This window comes from Nelumbo nucifera, chromosome 1 (genome assembly GCF_055504915.1).
Source record: "Nelumbo nucifera cultivar China Antique chromosome 1, China Antique-T2T, whole genome shotgun sequence".
Taxonomy (NCBI): Eukaryota; Viridiplantae; Streptophyta; class Magnoliopsida; order Proteales; family Nelumbonaceae; genus Nelumbo; species Nelumbo nucifera.
The window spans coordinates 20,943,509-20,964,996 of record NC_142649.1 but is presented as its reverse complement, the minus strand read 5'-3'; the positions used below and the strand labels follow the sequence as shown (position 1 = coordinate 20,964,996).

Genomic DNA, 21,488 nt, shown 5'->3' with positions numbered 1-21,488 from the left:
AAAAAATAAAACATCATTTAAATATTTTAATAACTAAAAATATTAAATAATAAAACATTAAAAATAGCTAAATAACTATATAAAAAAATATTTAATATTACGTAATAACTTTAAAATAAATAAAATTCAAATAATGAAAAATTGTATACTTTACATATTATTTAAATATTTAAATGATGAAATATTTAACATGGCAATTTTAAATAGTTAAAATAACAAAATTATGTAATAAATTTAATTTTTTCTTAAAATTAGAAAAATAATTAGAATAGATTTCATAATATTCATGTTAATATTAATTTAACATTTTAAAAAATTAATAACAAATTATGTAATAATAGCAAAAATTATAATTTTATGGATTATTAAATTCAATATATAATAAATATTTTAAAATTTTAAATAAAAATATTATTTAAATAAATAAATAATATTGTCAATAACTTATTTCACTTATATCAATTAATAATTATAGAAAGTAACTTTAAAATTTAATATTTATTAGTAATAAATTTACAATAATAGTGTATATTCGTTATATATTTATATATACTAAAATTAATATTTATTGTATTTTTATTAGATATCTATTGTATTTTCATTATAAATTTATTTTCAATAATTGTGTTTCTTTACTATAATTTTTCAATAACTATTGGAGATCAAACTATTGTTATATTATTAGAGATTAAACTATTAATTTAGCATAAATTAGGAGTGTTCAAGGACTGGTTTAGTTCGGTTGCAAGCTGTTTCATCAACCAAATCGACTTGGTTCATTATAAATTTATTTTTAATAATTGTGTATTTTTGCTATAATTTTTAATAATTATTGGAGATTAAACTATTGTTATTTATTAGAGATTAGACTATTAATTTAGATGAAATTAAGAGCTTCCAAGGATTGGTTCGGTTCGGTTGCAAGCTATTCCGCCAACCAAATCGACCTGTTCAGGTTGAGAGTTTGTCACTCGAAACTGACTGGCCATTACTGAAAACCCGCCAGCTCAAGTTGCATTGGTTTGGGTCTATTTTCAGTTTGGTTTATTCATTCAAAAGATTTATACTTAAAAATTAAATTTAAATGTAACAAATTACAATGGCATTATTAAAAATAAATTAAATTTATGATATAAAATATTTTAGATTAATAAATATGAGAATTTTCCCACTTTTCGTATTAAAAAATTATATTTAAAATATAAAATATTAATGTATATCTAGAGTCGAATATGTTCAATTTGGGTCAATTTACAAATGTCCAAACCGAAACTAACCTAACTTGGTCAGGTTAGAAAATTGTTGAACCAAAGACGACCGAAAATACTAAAAAACCGACCAACTCGGGTTGAATTCGATCGGATTGGTTATTAAAAAGTTAAAATATGAAACAATTATATACTCTTATGTATTTCTATTGTTTAACCGCTTAACAAAGGTCGTACACCGCACGGGTCCCCGCTAGCAATTGTATATATAATCATGTATTATTCATTCAGTTCGCAATAATAGGGGTTTAGAATCAAAATGGAAATGGACCATTCTAATTTTCAACCATTTGTTTGGCAGAACTAAAATCCAATTCTCATTCTTGATGGAATGGCATTCCCCACTTGACGGAATGACCAAATGGCCATTTCCTCTCTCCCTCCCTGAAGAATAAGAATCCCATTTCAGCTAATTTTGGTTATGACTTCCAATTCCAATTAGCAACACCAGCATCCAGCAGCAGCAGAAGCAACAACAAAAGACACTATCAATGTGTTGGGATTGACGAGTGGCCCATAACCCAATAGCTTAAGCTTTTGGGTTGTATGGTGTCCTCTCTCTTGTGTGTAAACCCTACGTATGTGCACGTGTACAAGTTCCCGGTTTTGACGACTCCCCTCAATGCATAACACAATGTTGGTAAAACTGCAACCCAGGAAAAACAGGGATCCACAAACACGACCAAGTATTGCAAAAGCTCAGCATAGGACTTTGTACAAAATGAAAAACAAAATGTATACTCATGCAAAGTACAGAGTCACAACTGTGAAAAATTTTGTAGCTTACTTCTAAAAGATACTACGCAAATGTCAATTCAATTAATCGTATGACATTTGGTATTGTGGTTGAACTTACATGCGGAAAAGTTTGTCAAGAATTGAGGTTGTACAATATAGTTTGCAAAAATGTTTGACATTCAGCAGTATGGTTTAATGTACACGAAAAAAATGGTTTAATGCATAGAGCTAAGCTACTAGTCTATAGCATTGCCTTGTCATTGTTAAGACTTCAATTGCAGCAAATGGAGAAATTCTCTTCGCCCGAGCTGCATGAATCACATTGGCAATAGGTCAGATCTGCAAATCATGCTCACTACAATTTTGGAGTTATGATAAAATCAAAGATTTCACCTTGAACTTGTAGTCTGAACTTCCATTTGTTAATGCAAATAGGGTGCTGATCTTAGGTTGTTTCTGCTTCATTTTTCATGAGTTCAGGTCACTGAACATGCATTTACCTTTTAATATGCTTTTTCTCTTTTATTTCAAGTAAGGCTGCTCCGTATTCGAACTCTGTCGATTAGCATTTGTCTACCTGATAGATCTTCTTCATAACCAACAACCTGCTTTCCCAAAATATAGCACTATCGTTAACATATAAAGTATCAGACAGAAAAACAACTAAGAATAATTGCTATAGAGAATGACTTGAGACCTGAGAATCAGTTTGTGTTTCACTAAATCCATCATAAGTGCTTTTTTTAATGTTGTCTTGCCCAGGAGTGCAAAAGCTATCTTGTCTCTCCATCCTAAAGACAATGTAACCAAAAAAACAGGGAGCATATCAATGATAAGATTTATTCGAAATCTATAAATATTACCAAAGTGCTGAATGGATATGAAAAAAGGAGCATGGATCTGAATGAGTAGCTACTTGTTGCTTATAACATTTTTTTCCAGAAACAGAAATTAGGTGTTTGACTCAATAAACCCCTCAAATTATAAGATAGCTCCAACCGTAAACTATTTCTACAAGCACAGAACAATTATTGGTACCGGACAGAAAAACCAGTGAATACCTGTTTGACCAGTTCATAGATACATCAAAGGCAGAACGAGAATCTGTATGGTCCTGACCAAGGATAGACCCTTCAGGTGAGAAAAGCTGTATCTCTGTGGTCAAAGATTGGCAAATAACCTATAAATATTACTGATAGGTTTACATGTCAAGAAAATTGTACATCCTAAAACAATGATCAAACTCATGCAAGGATACACTTCGGTCGCATGCAGTGCTCTCCTGTGACTTTATATCTTGAATCTAACAGAAAAACCAGTAAAGTGGTAGTTAGTATATAAAAACTACAGGTTTATTAAGCAAATGAAGCTTCTGTTTAGTACCTTGCTAGCTTCTGCTACCAAATCCTCGATAGCTGCAGCAACATCAGGAAGAGCATAAGAAGCTTCGCCAGTATCTTCTGGTATGCTGTTTCCTATGGAATCCATTTTGCCAACTGGAGTATCTAGATGGGCTTTCGCAGAAGTTATATCAATGGCACTGTTATCACCCAAAAACCTTGCCCTTTTGCAGGAAAAGGTTGAACCTTTTCCCTTGTCACTTGAGTCATCACTTCTGTCACAGAACTTGTAACTTGACAATTTTGTCATGACTTGGGATTGACTTGGTAACTGAGATGAGACATCACCAGAAATCATACAAGCTGCTTGTGTAGGATACTGACTCATTGTGCAAAGCCCGGCCTCTCGGTCTTGAGCAGTAACTTCTTTTGGACAAAATGGATCTGGAGGAACAACCTTATCCTGCAACAAAGTGCTATGGTAAGCATAGTTGATTCCTTTCTGGTTGTCAGAAAACAGATAACATGAACTAGAAAAGACAATGGTTGGGAGGATATACCTGCCTGACACACTCACAAATCCACTCTGAAGTAACTGATTGTATACCCCATTTACAAGCAGCCTCATACTTCGGGCCACTGGTGAACTTACATATTAAATGGGTAACCTTTTTATTCAGTTTTTCTGTGAATTTAGCTCCAAGAACAAAGCACAGATTTCTTAATAACTGCCTTTCTTTTTCTTCATACTGGGAGACACAGAACCTTAAACTTTCAAATCCAGGCAAAGGAACTCGGCAGGGAAGTGGTGAATACAGAATATGACCATTAACGTCTAGCATGCATCCATCCTGCAAGAAGAATATTGCAAACCCATTAGCTCTTGCTAATTCTATACCACTTTAACTCTCATACTTATACTGTTAATTGATGTCATATAAAATGATAGCAGGAATATTTATGTCCTTTTCCATTGTGAAAAGGCAAATTTAACAACCAAGTTTATGTCCTTTTTCAGTCCTTAAAGGACATCTGAAAAAATCAACTAGATGCCCCATTGGATAAACTATAGAAATCTCCACATGCATTAGATGTAGTCCTGTCAATGTTACCCAAAAATCCGAGGCCCGATCCGACATTTGATCCTATTATCTCGGATTCGGATGATGTATTTATGTAATCGGATCGGATTCAGATTTGACTCCATCCGATCTGATTAAAATACAAATATGATTATATTATAATATTTATTAATTTTAATATATATAAATTCTATATAATTATATTAAAAATTATAAAAATATATTTTATATATGAATTTATATATATAATAAATTTAGTATGTTATATTTATATTAATTTATTATATATAAGAGTTGAAAATAAATAAATTTTTTATTTTTCTAGTATTTTAGCTAATTTAAAGCGGAGTCGGATTAAATCCGAATCTGATCCGAGTCCATTAGGATTAGAATTCAAATCCGAGTCTTTAAATCCAAATGGATTTCGGATCAGATTCGGATGTAGGTTCTTAATATTCAGATCGGATGCAGATTTTGCTGCATCCGATCCGATTACAGCCCTAATTAGATGTCATATGCACTGAAAACAAGACTGAAACAAAACTAACTAGATACAGTACTAGGAATGAATTAAGAACAACATAGAAGGTTCCTGGAAGTAGAGACATATGATAAGAGAGGTGCAGAACTTGGCTATGGAGGAGATAAACACAACTTTCAACTGGGTTCACAGATGAGTAAACAGTTTAGCTGATGCTTTGGCTGGACAAATGATTAATAAATGTTGGAGTATTTAGTTTGTATGAGGAAGGATTATTTTAGGAAGAAAATTTATAGTTGGGGACTTTAACATTATGAAAGTCACATTGAGTGAATGCCCCCTATTTCTCTCCTTTCTCTATTAACACCGATAAAATCATCATCATCTAAGCCCCGTCCTAACTATATGTGGTCATCTCTCACTACTTCAACGCATGTCCTTTTTGGTCTGCCCCTGGCTCTTCTAGCCCCTTCAATTCATAATAGTCCAATTCTTCTTACTGGTCTTATATATTATTGCTGAAAAGATGGTCTCTCATATTTCACACCTTAGGGTGGAACCTTTTACTCCTAATTTACACCTTAGAGTTGGATTACTGTCAATTTTAGGTTTTTTGGTGATTAAGGGTTGACATTTTAGGGAACAATGAATCCTGTTAGTGGTCTTTAACAGAAAATGGATTCCCATCTTGTTTCAACTAGTATTAAATAGAGCTTGAATATTCAGTTGCAGTAGGTTTCTATTGGCTTCAAGAGGAAGGACTTCAGCTCTAAACCTTAGGGGGCAAGCAGGGCGGCTCTTTGGTCATTAGCACATTTGTTTTGGTTGAAGATCCTTGGAGATGCATGTTGCTAAAATGTTCAAGTATTTCCAGCACCAAGATTCATTGTGCCCCATAGGTGTTGAATGAAGTACTTAGACTACATGTATCAGTTAAGGGAGAGATTGTCTTGTCAAATGCAGTTTACTTTTAGCATTTTGCTATTACTAGGAAATTTGCTGAGAGGTGGACTTGATGTTTGGTCATGTCTTGGTTAAGAATCACAGGCTTCAATGGGTACAAAGTCAGCTAATAGCATTGCTAATTCTTTAGCATATAAAAACAAAGGCAGGGAAGATCAAATGTTCTGGACACAATTGTAACAAAAAAGAAAGGGGGAAAAGAAAGGGAAAAACGGAGAGATAAGAGTTTTTATCTGTCAAGAGGATGACTGACAGTTATTGATAAAAACAAAAAACAAAAAAACTATGGGCTTCCATGAGTACCATGTCAGTCATGTCTTGGGTAAGAGCCATGAGCCACCATGAGAAACTGTTTAATCAGTTGAAGCCTTCTCTTGCCATGGTTAAGAATAAAAAATCTAGTCATAAGTGCAACAAGCTGATTTCATCCCTGCGAGTGTAGTATTAGAGACTTAGAGCTAGTTACCACCAACTAGAATCTTCAACTTCCTTTATTCAAGAGAAGCTCCAAAAGATCAGTTGGTCTCCTTGCTACCAAGATTAGATTATTTGTTTCCCAGCAAGCTAGCTACTCTCCTCTCTTCTCCAAGCTAGCTACTCTCCTCTCTTCTCCTTATCTTCTCTTCTTATTATTCACTGAAGGAATAGAAGCCATTTATATTGGGGGGTTTGTCTCAACAAGGAGATGATTTGACATTGAAATATTAAAGATTTCTCATGGCGTAGGTAGCTAGGGCTAGCCTATCAAAGAGGGATGCTTGACACAATTTCTGATATTGTATTTCATTTTTTCACTATAACTTAACAAATTTCAGTTTGTTACTATTTGAAAAAAAAAAAGAAAAACCTGGTTAGATCACAATATGATTTTTCTTTCTTGAAAAAAAAGGCTACAAACTTTTTCAGGTTAAACCGTTAAAGAAGATAATACAGCAGGATATCATAGCACATCAACAAAAAATTGTCAACAGTGTTAGATTAACAATATCAAAGAAAAATTCTAGATTCTATTGCAACCAATACACATGACAAGCACAATTACAACAGAAAAACCATCATGGTTCACAATTTCAATATCAATGGACTTTGCCAATGTGGACAGACCAGCAAGATATATACAATACTTTAATTAAGTAACAGCAATGACAACAATACAAAGCTGAATGAAACAACAAAAACAAACTAGATTCTTAGGGATTTCAGAACTGAACCTAAAGTAGAACTCCTCCTAGAACTATTCTGCTATAATGATAATGACATCAAGCTGGCCTCTCATGTGGACACATGGTGATAGAGTGATTGGAAGGCACCCAATGAGTTGATTCCTCAAAACCCAAACTCCCAATACTTGAAAACCCTAGTTTGGGTTGAGCTACAGCTCAAATAAAAGAGAAAGAACCAAAAAGACCCCATAGAAACAACCCCCTTCTCATTTACAAGACTCAATGGCTTGCTGGAGAAGCCAACGAAAATATTTACACATAAGCCCCTAGAATGCCCCCCTTCACAAACAACAGAACAAAAAATAACTTCAAACAACCCCCAAAAGATAACTTTAGTTACAAAAACACCCAAGAGACCAAAACCCAACAGTGATGCACCCAAATTGCCCTTGACCAAAAACCAAATTATGAAATGATGAAAATACCCCTATACCCAAACTGTCCACAAAGTTACCAAAAATACAACTATTTGGGATCCTACTTCAAAACAATCAATTCCAGAATATGTTTTTACATTTCTCTTTGTTAGATATTCGATCAGACCTGATTTCCTTCCAAAAATAAAGGGAAAATAGAGAGGGAAAAACAGAGAGAAAGAAGGAGAGGAAGAGAAGAGAAGAGAAAGAGAGGAGAAAATGAAGAGATGGTTCGACTGTTCTCAGAAGAGCGAAAATTCTCTCCCCCCAACCAACCAGAATAGTATATATATAGATTTCTAATCAAAGTACAATGACCTTTGTGCCCCTCTTTAAGTATGGGACACTCTCTTCAATCTCAAACATTATAAACAAAACAACCTAGAATAAGATATTCTGAAAGACTCAAATACCCCTAGACTATTGACTCTAACACTCCCCCTCAAGCTAGAGAGTACATATCATATAATCCCAACTTGTTACATATATGATCCACTTTTCCCCCACTCAACCCTTTTGTACACAAATCAGCCCACTGACTCCCTATATTCACATGTACTGTATTTATCACTCCACTAAGCACTTTTTTCTCTTACAAAATGACTGTCGACTTCGATGTGCTTTGTAATAAAGGGGCCAATCAAACAACTGCTAAGGATATCAGCACATGAACTGAGCCAATCTTGGCAACCGGAGAGAATGTCTCTATATAACCCATACCATACAACTAAGAGAACCCTTTGGTCACCAACCTAGCCTTCAGGCGCTCTATGCTTCCATCTGGTAGGTACTTGACTATATAAACCCACTTACAACCTACAACAACATGCTTACCAAGAGGAAGAGTGGTGAGCTCCCACGTGTGATTATGATCAAGTGTTGAGAGTTCCTCTTCTATTGCTTTGCACCACTCTGGGGAGGTAATAGCTTCCTAGACATTCTTGGGAATAGAAACAATAGACAAAAGGGAAACAAACTGATGAAAGGAAGTAGAAAGATGAGAGACAAAAATATAGTTAGAAATAGGATGCAAAGTACAACTATGTTTACCTTTACACAAGCTATGGGAAGATCAAGATCAGACGGAGAAGGCATCATAGGGTTAGGAACAACTGTCGGATCTGTCGACAGAGAAGAAACTAGAGGAGCGGGTATCTATCGATGTGTATACACATGCCTGATAGGTGGTCACTTGGTAGGAACTTGCAATGGAGGAGACGAAGATGAGAGAGTAACATGAAGAAGAGGAATGGGGTCATCAACAGGACCTAGAAGGGAAACCATAGGAGATGAAGGAGAACTATCATTACTCGTAAAGAATAGAACAAACTTGAAGAAGGTGACATCAGGACACAAAGGAACATTGAGAGGATGGAGATAACACTTATAGCCCTTCTGTGTCTGAGAGTAACCAAGAAAGATACACTTGGTAGACTATGCATCTAATTTGTCCATCCCCATGTGCAGATTATTAACAAAGCATGCACACCCGAAAACCCTTGGAATAAGAGGAAAGGGAGACAACGTAAGAAACAAGATGGAGAAGGGAGATTGACCTCCAAGGATAGACAATGGCATCCGGTTAATGAGAAAACAAGTTGTAAGAACAGCACCATTCCAAGAATGTTTAACGCTTAGAGGTGTAAATCAAGTCGTGCTGGGCAAGCACGACAGGGCACAGCCCACCTGCAGCCTGCACAAAGAGAGGGTCGTTCCGGGTCTAGCTCGAACCAGGCCAAAAAGGCCTAGACTTTTTTTTTGCTAACTTTGGGCTTTGCTTGCTTTGGGAACAAATTGAAAAAAAAAAATAATCTAACAAAGAAAAGAAAAAAATACTTACCAAAATACAAAATGGACAACAAATTGGAAAAAATAGGAGTTCTATTTCATTTAAAATAAAAAAAAATACAAATTGAAAATATAAAATGTTACTCCATCTTGACGTTAATCATCTGCTTCATCAGGTGTAGTAGTGTCATGCCCTTCTTTGTCTTGTAATTTATCCTCAACATCCAGTAAATCTTTAAAGTAGATATCTTTTTCTTGTTTCTCATGGAAGAGCAAATGTCTAGCTAAGTGGCTAATACCACCCTTGCTACTAAAGCTAAAGTCAATCCTACATTTTTGGCAAACAACTCTTTTTCCCTTCCCCTCAACCTCCTCTATTTTAAATATTTCCCAAATTGGGCTAGTGAACTTATCGTTGGGGAATTGGTTTCGGGAGGAGAAGCCGTCCATTATTTTTAATTTTAAAAAAATAAAAATTAACTTAATTGCACTTACCAAGATAGTTGGATTATTGATTCAAAATCTCAACTTGATTTCAACGATTGAAGCCTCTCAAAACCTCCTAAATGGCTAAATTGCTAAGTGCCTAATTGCCCAAGTGTATGACAGTATGAGACTATATGAGAGATTGAGAAGAGAATTGTTAAATTGTTGTGATAAGAATGGTGGATTGGTGCGGAGGATAGGGTTATTTATAGGAATTGAAAATAATTCAGTTGCCCAAAATACCTAAAAACTAGTCATTTTTTAGTTGTTGGGAGGGGTATTTTGGTCATTATAAAGTCATTTATCACTTTACCTAAATACCCCCCCTAAACTAGTTGTTATATGGTTGTTGGGGGGCATTATTGTCATTTTATCTCCCTCCAGGCCCCTAAAGCCAAAATACATAAATACCCCCTATATAGTTGTTGGGGAGGGGGGTCTCCAAGACTCCAACCATCCAATGACTAGTTCTTCGGGCGGGCTGGGCCATGCCGTGCTGGCACGCGGGCCACGAGCGACACGGTATGTACTGTCGTGTCGTGCCCTGTCATGGCCCGTGAACCATCGCTTCGAAAATCGTGTCGGGCCACGGGCAACACGGCCCGATTAACACCTCTAGGAACACTCATGTGATGCAAAAGGCACTGAGCAATATCGAGTAGATTACGGTTCTTGCGTTCAACCACCCCATTTTGTAGAGGTGTATAGGTCCAAGAGGTTTGATGGATGATCCCGTGTTGTTCGAAGTATTCTTGAAATGGAGTATAGAAGTGATGAAGGAAGATTTGGCCCGACCTCGCAAATCACGCCACGTGGCAAAAAAAGTAGCTCGGCACTTACCGAGGGAACAAACACCAAAGGGAAGAGACCAATGGTCCGAACTCCCTACAAAGTGCCCGAACTCCCTACTTAGAGCTCGAACTCCCTGCGAGGACCCCGAACTCCCTGCAAGGTGCCCGAACTCCCTACTTAGTGCTCGAACTCCCTACGAGGAGCCCGAACTCTCCCATTGGCCTCGAGTCGCACAAAGCAGAGACCGAACTGGCCCGTCCTATGGCAGTCCGGGGTCCCCCTTATCCGAACTCAAGACTTCACCCCACGCACCGCTCCGGGCACTTCGCTTCTGGAGCATTGAACTAGACGAACCACACCGTACCTGACACCGAAGGAGTCCGTATCCAGGGGCGGCGCACCTGACTGACTTGGGATCTGATGCCTGACGGCCGCATTTCAAACGGCCACCTGCCACCGTCACCTGTCAATCGCTACCTCCAGTTACAGAGACGGCTCCGACAAAAAGAGCAGTGACGGTTCTGTCCCAGCAGAGGCTATGACGCCCGAACTGGCAGAAGCATGTAAATACTCATTCCCGACCTGAAAGGAGTCTAGGAGTGAGTGCGCGAGGTGGTTATAAAAGGCTCTCCACCCCCAAAGAGGAGGTATGGAAACTTTGCACTATCTGGTTTTACCTTGCCTTTGAAGGATTCTAACTTAAGCTTCGGAGCCTTTACACCGGGTTCCCCCCGGAGCTTCCTCATCTCCTCCGTTTCAGGTTCCCTGCTACTCAGTTCAGAGGCAAGGTCGTTGACAGCTAAGACCGGCCGGATTGCGCATCATCAATTGGCGCCGTCTGTGGGAACGCTTCCAAAAAGCCTCCCTCCAAACTCTCATACCCCCTTTTCTTCTTCAAAAAACCCAACGCTCATGGCCTCTTCCAGCAACGCCGGACGTGGCACGGAGACAAACACCACCGGGGAACAACTTCAAGTTCCTGTGGTGTGCGTTGGACAGTTCACCATCCCCCTTTCGGTGGACGGAATCCCCAGCTTGAATGCGCCACAAGCAGTGGCGCCCGTAAACCTTCCTGCCACAAGCATCCCCTTTCCTCCCCCTATTGAGACAACCTTTACTGAACCGACTGCCGTCCCCCTGGCAGCCAGTCAAAACCAGTTGGACGACCTGATGCAGTGCATGCGGGCAATGCAAGCCCAAATGCAACAGTTCCAGCAACACCAGCTTCACTAGCACCAAGTGCTGCACAATATCTCCCAGTATCACTATCAACAGCAGTTCCCCCAACTGCCACTGAACCAACCACTACTTCCACCTCGCCACCCTGCTCCGAGGCCGGTCAAGGCCTCCCCGCAGGATGGACGCCCCCACCAAGGAAAGGCCTCCAGGGCCCAGAACCCCCATAACAGCCAGGCCTCGTCCCCAGGCCAAAGAGAGGAAAAAATCATCCCCGCCTCGCAACTCGCAGGCGGGTCGGGAACCTCGCCCGCGAGATCGGCACCTCGGCGCTCCAAGCCCGAGTTCCCACTCACGGAAAACCGATTCGGCGCCCTGGCAGCAGCAGACTACCAGCATTCCGGGCCCATCGAGCTCGGCAACACGGAGGCCAGCAGCGCCAGTACAAGACCCACTCAACAACGAAGGCGCCGGCGAAGTCGCCAAACCGCCACCCGAGTCCTGTCAGAGCTCAGAGGCAAAGAAGAGACGAGCTCGGACGAGGTAGAAGTTGCCCCGATTCTTTCAGTTCCTTCCCCCCTCGCATCATAACTCCTAGCGGTCCCCTTGCCCAGAGATTTCAAGCTCCCACCTCTGGACAAGTACGATGGGTCCTTCGACCCCAACGACCACGTTGACGCTTTCCAGTCCCAAATGCACCTCGCCAGGGCCAGCGAATTGTGCATGTGCGTGGCCTTCACCACCACCCTCAGGGGGGTAGCCCGCACTTGGTACAGGAACCTGGCCCCCAGGTCGATAAAGTGCTGGGCTCAATTCGTGCAGGTCTTCGCCACACTTTGTCACCAGCAAACGGTGCCCCAGAACAAAGGAAAGCATCTTCGGAGTAGTCCAAAGGGAAGGAGAACCCATACGGGGCTACATCAAGCGATTCGATGAAGCATGCTTGCAGATACCGCGGTTGGACCCCGCGGTTCAGCTCGCGGCGGCAAAAAGAGGGGTAACGCACAAAGAATTCAAATGGCACATGGTAGCTAACCAGCCCGCAACCGTGGCCGAATTCCTCAAGCTCGCGGACAAGTTCATGAGGACAGAGGAAGAAATCAACCAACGAACCGAGGGCGGGAACGAGAAAAGAAAGAGGGAAGGCGAGCCCTCCAACCCAGTCGACAGAAAAAACCCGGCCCGAGAGCCGAAGCCGAACCAGTCGTTCCGAGCTCCCCTAGCAGTTCGGACGGATTACACGCCGTTGAACACAAGGCGGACCGAGATCTTAATGACGATCAAGGACGCCCATACGTGAAGTGGCCACCTCGCCTAAAGGGAAATCCGAACGAAAGAAATAAGAATTTGTATTGTAGTTTCCATAGAGACCATGGTCATAGTACCGAGCAGTGTAATAATCTCCGGGACGAGATAGAGGGGCTCATCCGTCGCGGATACTTGAGAAACTTTGTACAACACAGCAATAATAACAATAAGGCAGGTCGGCAAGGGGAGCACGAAAAGGATGCCCCCAAATCTAGCAGCAGACCTGCCGAACCGTTGCAGCGACAGCCTCCGGAGGAGAGGCCAGTTCGGGGAACCATCCATGTAATTGTGGGAGGTTCGGTGGTAGCAGGGTGTACCTCGGCAGCAGCCTGAACTTCAGTTCGCGAAGCGGCCCTCGAGGAACGGAACCCCCCAAAGAGACCAAAGACCGAAGAACCAATCTTCTTCACGGAGGACGACGTGCGGGGGGTCCGCTACCCCCACGATGACGCGCTCGTCATTAAACTAAGGATCAGCGACTTCAAGGTCAGACGCGTACTCGTAGATTCGGGCAGCTCTGCGGACATCCTCTTTAAATCAGCATTTGACCAGCTACAGTTATAGAGGAGCGAACTAAAACCCGCGAACACTCCCCTGGTGGGTTTCAACGGAGAGGAAGTCAGGCCCCTCGGAAAAATAACAGTACCTGTGGAAGTCGGCACATGGCCTTGTGCGGTCAGACTCAACCATGATTTCCTGGTGGTCGCGACCCCCTCCCCATACAATGCCATAATAGGGCGGCCGATCACGCATATCCTACGGGCGGTGGTCTCCACCTACTATTTGGCCATGAAGTTCCCTACGGACTTCGGTGTGGGGGTAGCACGGGGCAACCAGCTTGAGTCCCGCAAGTGTTATGTTGCCGCCCTGAAGGGAAAAACCAAGGCAGCCGACGACCTCGAACTGGAGCGGCCTACGGAGCAAGGCGAGGAACGAGCTTCGCCCACAGAGGAAACAGTCGCAATCCCGACTTCGGCTACGGACCCAACTCGCACACTCCAAATCGGTGCTTCCGTCGAGGAGCCCCTACGAACCGAACTGGTGAGTTTTTTACTTCAAAATTTAGATATTTTTGCATGGTCCGCGGCCGATATGCCTGGTATTAACTCTGGCCTTATAACTCACAAACTTAACACTGACCCTGTAGTCAGACCCGTTAGACAGAAGAAACGCAACTTAGCCCCAGAACGCTGGAGGGCGGTCGACGAGGAGGTCGAGAAGCTCCTCGCAGCAGACTTCATAAGGGAAGTCTATTACCCGAGCTGGGTGGCCAACCCTGTGCTGGTAAAAAAGGCGAACAATAAGTGGCGCATGTGCGTTGACTAAACCGACCTGAACCGAGCTTGCCCGAAAGATTTCTTCCCCCTCCCCAGAATTGACCGCCTAGTGGGCACGACCTCGGGACATGAGTTGCTAAGCTTCCTGGACGCCTACTCAGGCTACAACCAAATCAGGATGGACCAGTCCGATGAGGAAAAAACCAGCTTCATAACCGAGTTCGGCCTGTACTGTTACAAGGTCATGCCCTTCGGATTAAAAAATGCCGGGGCGACCTTCCAAAGACTTGTAAATATGCTGTTTCGGCCCCTGATTGGCACGAAGATAGAGTGTTATGTAGACGACATGGTCGTCAAGACACAATTCTCACAAGAATTAATACAAGACTTAGATTCTGTCTTCCAAATCCTGCGTCAGTTCAGCATGAAATTGAACCCCAACAAGTGTCTTTGGCGTCACCTCGGGCAAATTCCTAGGCTACATTGTCAATCGACGCGGTATTGAGGCCAACCCGGACAAAATAAAAGCCATCCTAGATATGAGACCACCTCGGAAAGTAAAAGAAGTTTAGAGGCTAAACGGCCGCATAGCCGCTCTGAGCCGCTTCATGTCCAAATCAGTAGACCGCTGCCTACCTTTCTTCGAAGCAATCAAAGGCAAAGGGTTCGAATGGACCCAAGACTGCCAGCTCGCGTTTGACAAGCTAAAAGGTTACCTCGCTAGTGTACCAACCTTAGCCCGGCCCGAGGAGGGCGAGGTCTTAGAACTGTACCTCTCGGCAAGCGACGAGGTGGTCAGTTCGGTACTAATAAAAGAAACAGACCGGGTCCAGCGACCCATATACTATGTTAGTAAAATTTTGCAGGGAGCAGAGATAAGGTACCCGTGGATAGAAAAGCTAGCGTACGCACTGGTGATAGCAACTCGTAAACTCCGCCCGTACTTCCAAGCTCACACCGTCATCGTCCTGACCGACAAACCTCTGAGACAAGTTTTACTCAAACCCGAGGTTTCCGGTCGACTGACGAAATGGGCCATCGAACTTGGCGAGTACGACCTCCAGTACAAGCCAAGAACTGCTATTAAGGCCCAAGTACGACCTCTAGACAAGTTTTATCGCCGAGTGCATGTTTAGCCTCGAAGCCCCTGAGCCGATCGAGCCCGAGATCCCCAGCTCGGGCGAGCTCGGAGCTCCCGAGCCGATAGAGTCTGAACCCCGTGAAGTAGCAGCCAGTGCAGCATCCTCCTGGTTAGACCAAACGCAAACTGGGACGAGGAGCCCTGGATCCTTCACGTAGATGGCTCCTCGAACCAGCAGGGCAGCGGGGCTGGAATAGTGCTACGCGGCCCGAGCGGAACAAAGTTGGAATACGCACTACGCTTTGAGTTCGCGGCATCCAACAACGAGGCGGAGTACGAGGCACTAATAGCTGGGCTGAACCTAGCGCACAAGGTCGGAGCAAAGCACGTAGTTATCTGTAGCGATTCCCAGCTCGTGGTCAACCAAGTTACAGGAGTACGAAGCACGCGAGCTCACTATGATTGCATACTTGGCAAAAGTAAAGGAGGACCTGCTCAACTTCCAGTCACACTTCATCAAGCAAATCCCGAGGTCAGAGAACACTGAGGCCGACGCCCTGTCCCGACTAGCCAGCACGAGCCACAACGCCATGAGAACCGTGTACATAGAAGACTTACCTCGGCCAAGCATTCTCGGTGGGGCAGAAGAGGTCGCTCCCATCTCTGAAGCAGAGCCAAGCTGGATCGACCCACTCGCGAGCTTCCTGCTAGACGGAACCCTCCCTGCGGACCGCAATGCAGTCAAGAGGGTGCAGCGCCAGGCAGCCAAATACGTCATAATAGACGAACGGTTGTACCGACGATCCTACACGCTCCCCTACCTGCGATGCTTGCGCCCTACCGAAGCCGAGCTCGTACTCCGTGACACTCACGAAGGCTTGTGCGGCGGACACCTGGGGGGCAGAGCCCTCGCTCAAAAGGCACTTCGACAAGGATACTACTGGCCAACGATGAAGACAGAGGCCGTCGAGCTCGTCAAAAAATGCGACAAGTGTCAGAAGCATGCCAATATCCATCATCAGCCTGCTGCCGACCTCAAGTACCTCACCAGTCCATGGCCCTTCGCCCAATGGGGCATCGACCTTCTGGGGCCATTCCCACCAGCGACAGGTGGGAGAAAATTCCTAGTGGTGGCAGTAGATTACTTCACAAAGTGGATAGAAGCTGAACCTCTGGCGACAGTTACAGCCCGAAACATATAGAACTTCTTTTAGAAGAACATAGTATGTCGCTTTGGGCTACCTCGGGTACTGATCTCCGACAATGGCAAACAGTTCGAGGATATCAAGTTCCAAGAATGGTGCCAAAGTATGGGAATTAGTCAGAACTTCACGTCGGTCGCACACCCGTAGGCAAATGGCCAAACAGAAGTAATGAACAGAGCCATCCTCCGCGGACTGAAAGCACGACTAGACCGAGCTAAAGGGTTGTGGGCGGACGAGCTACCAAGTGTTCTATGAGCTCACCGAACCACGGAAAAAACCGCCACAGGGGAGATCCCCTTTAACCTCACCTACGGCACCGAAGCGGTAATCCCGGCGGAAATCGAAGTACCTACGCTGCGACTAGAAGCATACGACGAGCAGACAAACGAAGACGAGTTACGCACCAACCTCGACCTACTGGACGAGGTGAGAGACCTCGCGCACATCCGAACTGCGGCCTACCAACAAAAGGTAGCTCGGTACTATAACGCCAGAGTAAAGAAGAGGAACTTCCGCGTCGGCGACCTGGTTCTCCGTAAGGTCATGGTACCCAAACCCGGCGTAGAAAAACTCGGACCAAATTGGGAAGGACCCTACAGAGTAAAGAAAGCGCTCGAGGGGGCATACGAGCTCGAAACCCTAGAGGGAAAACAAGTACCCCGAGCATGGAACATTGTTAACCTAAGGCGATACTACCTGTAGACCGCCAAGCAAAGCGGATAAAATCACCACCAAAGCCTACGGGCTAGGATGCCAAACTAACGAAGGAACCTCGGCACAGGCAAGCAAAGAAAAGAGCTAAAGGCGAAACGGAGACAACGAACTAATAGGGACATCGACATCTCAGAGCACCAAAACAGGCCGCACGAGTGCGGTAACACGGGCAGAAACGGCCATATAGTCAGTTCGACAAATACGTTCAGCTCGGCAAATATACTCAGTTCGGGAGAAAGAATAACCAGCACTTAAACAAAGTCATTTCAAAAGTAAGGTAGTACATAAAAAAAATAAAAATAAATAATAAATAATAATAAAAATAAATAATAAATAATAATTATAATTTTACAAGCCCGGAGCTATTTCTTCATCATTAGAAGGCACTTCAACAAAACCCGAAGGCCCCGCCTCGCCCTCAGAGTCTGGCTCGGCGTCAACAGCATTAGCCATCTCCTGAGTTATGCGCGAAATGGATATGGCGCTAACATCAAGCTCGGGGTATGTATTCCGGATCATCCACCGGCTCAGTTTAAAACCCCTCCTATATGAATCCACCATCAGATCATCAAAGCCCGGCGAAGCAATGTACTCATCGACGGCCTTCTTCTTGGCATCTTCGATACCTTGAGAAAAGATCTACGTCCTCTCCCTGATATCCTCCTGAAGATACTTGACCTAATGCTGCAGATCCAGCCTCAAGTCCACCATGTGCTTCACCACCACTCCCATGGCCTCGGCATCTCTCTAAGACCTCGCCTGCCTGATCCGTGAAAAACGAGCAGTCTCTTCGGCAGCTCGCACCTGCCTCGAGCTCCTCTCCACCTGAGCCGCCAAAGCGTGAATAGAAGAGTTCACCTACCAAAAGAGACCGAATGATCAAAATAACCAAAACAAAAGCCAAAGAGCTCTAAAAAAGGAAAACACTTACCACCATGGCATGGGTAACGGCACGGCAGGCCACTTGATGCAGAGGGAGATCAATCCACGCCGCGACCTCCTCGGGGAAGATAGCCACTTTACTCTTTTGAAGAGCATGGGTCGGCGTCAACACACTCTTGAAATCCCCCGAGGCCCCCGAGCCCGAGGACCCAGCTCGCGTATGAGTAGACCCGGAGTAAGCAGGAGCACCGGAGTATGTAGGAGCCCCTGTGTATGTAGTCTCAACATAAGGGCCCCCTACCGGCTCCTGCATCGGAGGGACCATCTTGGGCTCCCTGGGCGGATCTTCTGGCTGATAGCCCGGCACCTCGGGCTCCGCATCCTGGGGCATCTCGGCGCAAGTTCGCTTGGCAACCCACTTTCTCCTCTTCATACCCGGGTCCCTCGCGAATCCATCACACCTGCGAAAAGAAGTTTGCCATCAGTAAAAAGCAAGAAAGACAACAAGATAAGGGTCTCTAAGAGAAGAACCTACCCGAGCTCAGGCCGGCCGCAATGAGCTTGGCCTCCGTCAGATACTGTTGACACTTCAGCCCAAGCCGCGCCCATTGCCAGAGGCCCTTCACCGTCTCCTTGTCAAGCGTGACCCCGGAGTCAGGAGCGGCCATCCCCCACACGGTCTGTAAAGGCCACCCCAGCGCACTTCGCACCCCGAAATAGTCCCGCTTCCATGCTGGGACCTTGTTGGGGAGCTCGTGTAAAAGCTTAAAGCCCGGGCGAGGAGACAGGTAGTAAGCCCGCCTGCGCCCGGGGAGGGGACCTGCTTGCTTCTTAAGCATCAAGATTGAAGAAAAAATCTCCAAGTCCAACGGAAAGCTCTCGTCACAAAATAAGGAGATTGTCCCCACCAAGTTTCGAATGGAATTCGGGTGAAGCTGGCCGACCGTCACGCCGAAGTGGTTCAAGACTTCGACAAAGAGGGGATGGAAAGGCAATCGCAACCCCGCGGCAAGCTGCTCCCGGAATATCACGATCTCATCAGGACCGTGTTCCCAAGGAAAGCTACCCGAAGGTATGAAATAAGCATACTCCCCGGGCAAGTTATAGTAAGTAATGAGGGATTGGAGCCCCTCGAGCGTCATGGTCGAAGGGCCGAACTTGTCTAACATCCGACCCCGACGAGAGGTGGACGCCAAGCTACCCGAAGCGCCACGGCCTACGAGCTCGAACTCTTCCTCCAGCTCTACCTCCGGCTCGCTAGGGCTATCGGGGGATGCAACTTGGTTCGTAGAACCTGCATCAGGCCTGCTGAAAGGACTATCTGAGCCATCCGAGCCAGACATTGAGAATGATGAGATCCAGGAAAGTACTCACCCGGAAAAAAGTTGTAGACCACAGGAGCTCGGACGAGTGGAAGACCTTGAGCGCGAATTGAAGAAACTTGGACGCGAACTGGATGTGAGCTGAAACTCAGACGCGAGCTCAAGAGATACAGAAGTGACAACTGGGGTCCCCCCCCCCGCTATTTATGCTCACAGTAACCGAAAGGCAACGGCTTAGATCTGACGGCCTACAGCCGCACTGACCGCACGTCCCCCGAGACCGAGACTTGATTGGCGCACGTCTTTCTGAAACTAACGGAACGCCAGCGCACGTCTCAGAAAAAACGGCAGCAGCACGTCTTTTTCAAATTTGAAAAAATGCCCGCTATCGTGCCCCCAAGTGGCGCGCCTTTTTTTGAAATTTCGAAGTAATGCGCACGCCGCCACATCCATCAGCATTTAGACAGACCGGCGCGCTTCCCGCCTAAATGGACGCTCGAAGAAGCCCAAGAAACCCTGACAATGCACCTCGCGCCAGCAGAACCAAGATTCAAAGTGCAGAACAAATCTACCTGACACCTCGCGAACTCCCCGCACCAGGGCAAGACCCTTAGCACGAGGAGTAGAGGGCAATTGATGAAGGAAGATTTGGCCCGACCTCGCAAATCACGCCACGTGGCAAAAAAAGTAGCTCGGCACTTACCGAGGGAACAAACACCAAAGGGAAGAGACCAGTGGTCCGAACTCCCTACAAAGTGCCCGAACTCCCTACTTAGAGCTCGAACTCCCTGCGAGGACCCCGAACTCCCTGCAAGGTGCCCGAACTCCCTACTTAGTGCTCGAACTCCCTACGAGGAGCCCGAACTCTCCCTTTGGCCCCGAGTCGCACAAAGCAAAGACTGAACTGGCCCGTCCTATGGCAGTCTGGGGCCCCCCTTATCCGAACTCAAGACTTCGCCTCACGCACCGCTCCGGACACTTCGCTTCTAGAGCATTGAACTGGACGAACCACACCGTACCTGACACCGAAGGAGTCCGTATCCAGGGGCGGCGCACCTAACTGACTTGGGATCTGATGCCTGACGACCGCATTTCAAACGGCCACCTGCCACCGTCACCTGTCAATCGCTACCTCCAGTTACAGAGACATCTCCGACAAAAAGAGCAGTGACGGTTCTGTCCCAGCAGAGGCTATGACGCCCGAACTGGCAGAAGCACGGAAATACTCATTCCCGACCTGACAGGAGTCTAGGAGTGAGTGCGCGAGGTGGTTATAAAAGGCTCTCCACCCCCAAAGAGGAGGTATGCAAACGTTGTGCTATCTGGTTTTACCTTGCCTTTGAAGGATTCTAACTTAAGCTTCGGAGCCTTTACACTGGGTTCCCCCCGGAGCTTCCTCATCTCCTCCGTTTCAGGTTCCCTGCTACTCAGTTCAGAGGCAAGGTCATTGACAGCTAAGACCGGCCGGATTGCGCATCATCAATATTCTTGAAATGGAGTATAGAAGTATTATTTCCCATTGTCAGAACGAAGAATTTTAATGTTAACACCTAATTGAGTGCGAGTTTCTTTTTCAACATAAAGTTTTTGAAAAATGGAGAACAATTCACTCTTTTCTTTCATAAGATAAAGCCATGTCATCCTTGAATAATCATCAACAAAAATTGCAAAGTACTTATAACCATTATACGACACAACTTCATTTGGACCCCAAATATCATAATGAATTAAAGAAAAAAGGACTTGAACTACGACTATCAACTCTAGGACTGAAGGAAACCTGATGATGTTTCCTGTACTGACATGACTCACATTCCAAAGAAGAAAGATGCCGTAAAGATGGAACAAGCAACTGAAGTGTCTTGAGAGAAGGATGACCAAATCTGAATGCCACTAAAAAGGTGTAAGAGAAGAGTGGAGAGAGAGCTATTGTCGAACCACTACCA

The 21,488-nt window shown here is 44.5% G+C and overlaps 1 protein-coding gene across 2 annotated transcripts in view; it reads right to left on the bottom strand.

Annotated features, from left to right (window-relative positions):
- Positions 1 to 2,035: 2,035 nt before the first annotated feature.
- The window catches only part of MEI1 (transcription coactivator), a 44,609-nt gene continuing 25,156 nt past the window's right edge, over positions 2,036 to 21,488 (bottom strand). Inside the window, exons 12-18 of one of the 2 annotated variants that reach the window (XM_010270760.3) lie at positions 3,907 to 4,197; positions 3,390 to 3,809; positions 3,265 to 3,309; positions 3,068 to 3,153; positions 2,704 to 2,797; positions 2,400 to 2,611; positions 2,036 to 2,314 (exon numbers count right to left, since the gene is read on the bottom strand). In XM_010270760.3, coding sequence (XP_010269062.1) covers positions 2,534 to 2,611; positions 2,704 to 2,797; positions 3,068 to 3,153; positions 3,265 to 3,309; positions 3,390 to 3,809; positions 3,907 to 4,197 — 1,014 coding nt within the window. In that variant the 3' untranslated portion in view covers positions 2,036 to 2,314; positions 2,400 to 2,533. Of the gene's footprint in view, positions 2,315 to 2,399; positions 2,612 to 2,703; positions 2,798 to 3,067; positions 3,154 to 3,264; positions 3,310 to 3,389; positions 3,810 to 3,906; positions 4,198 to 21,488 lie in introns of those variants that run through there. The other variant, XM_010270761.3, reaches the window with a different exon arrangement.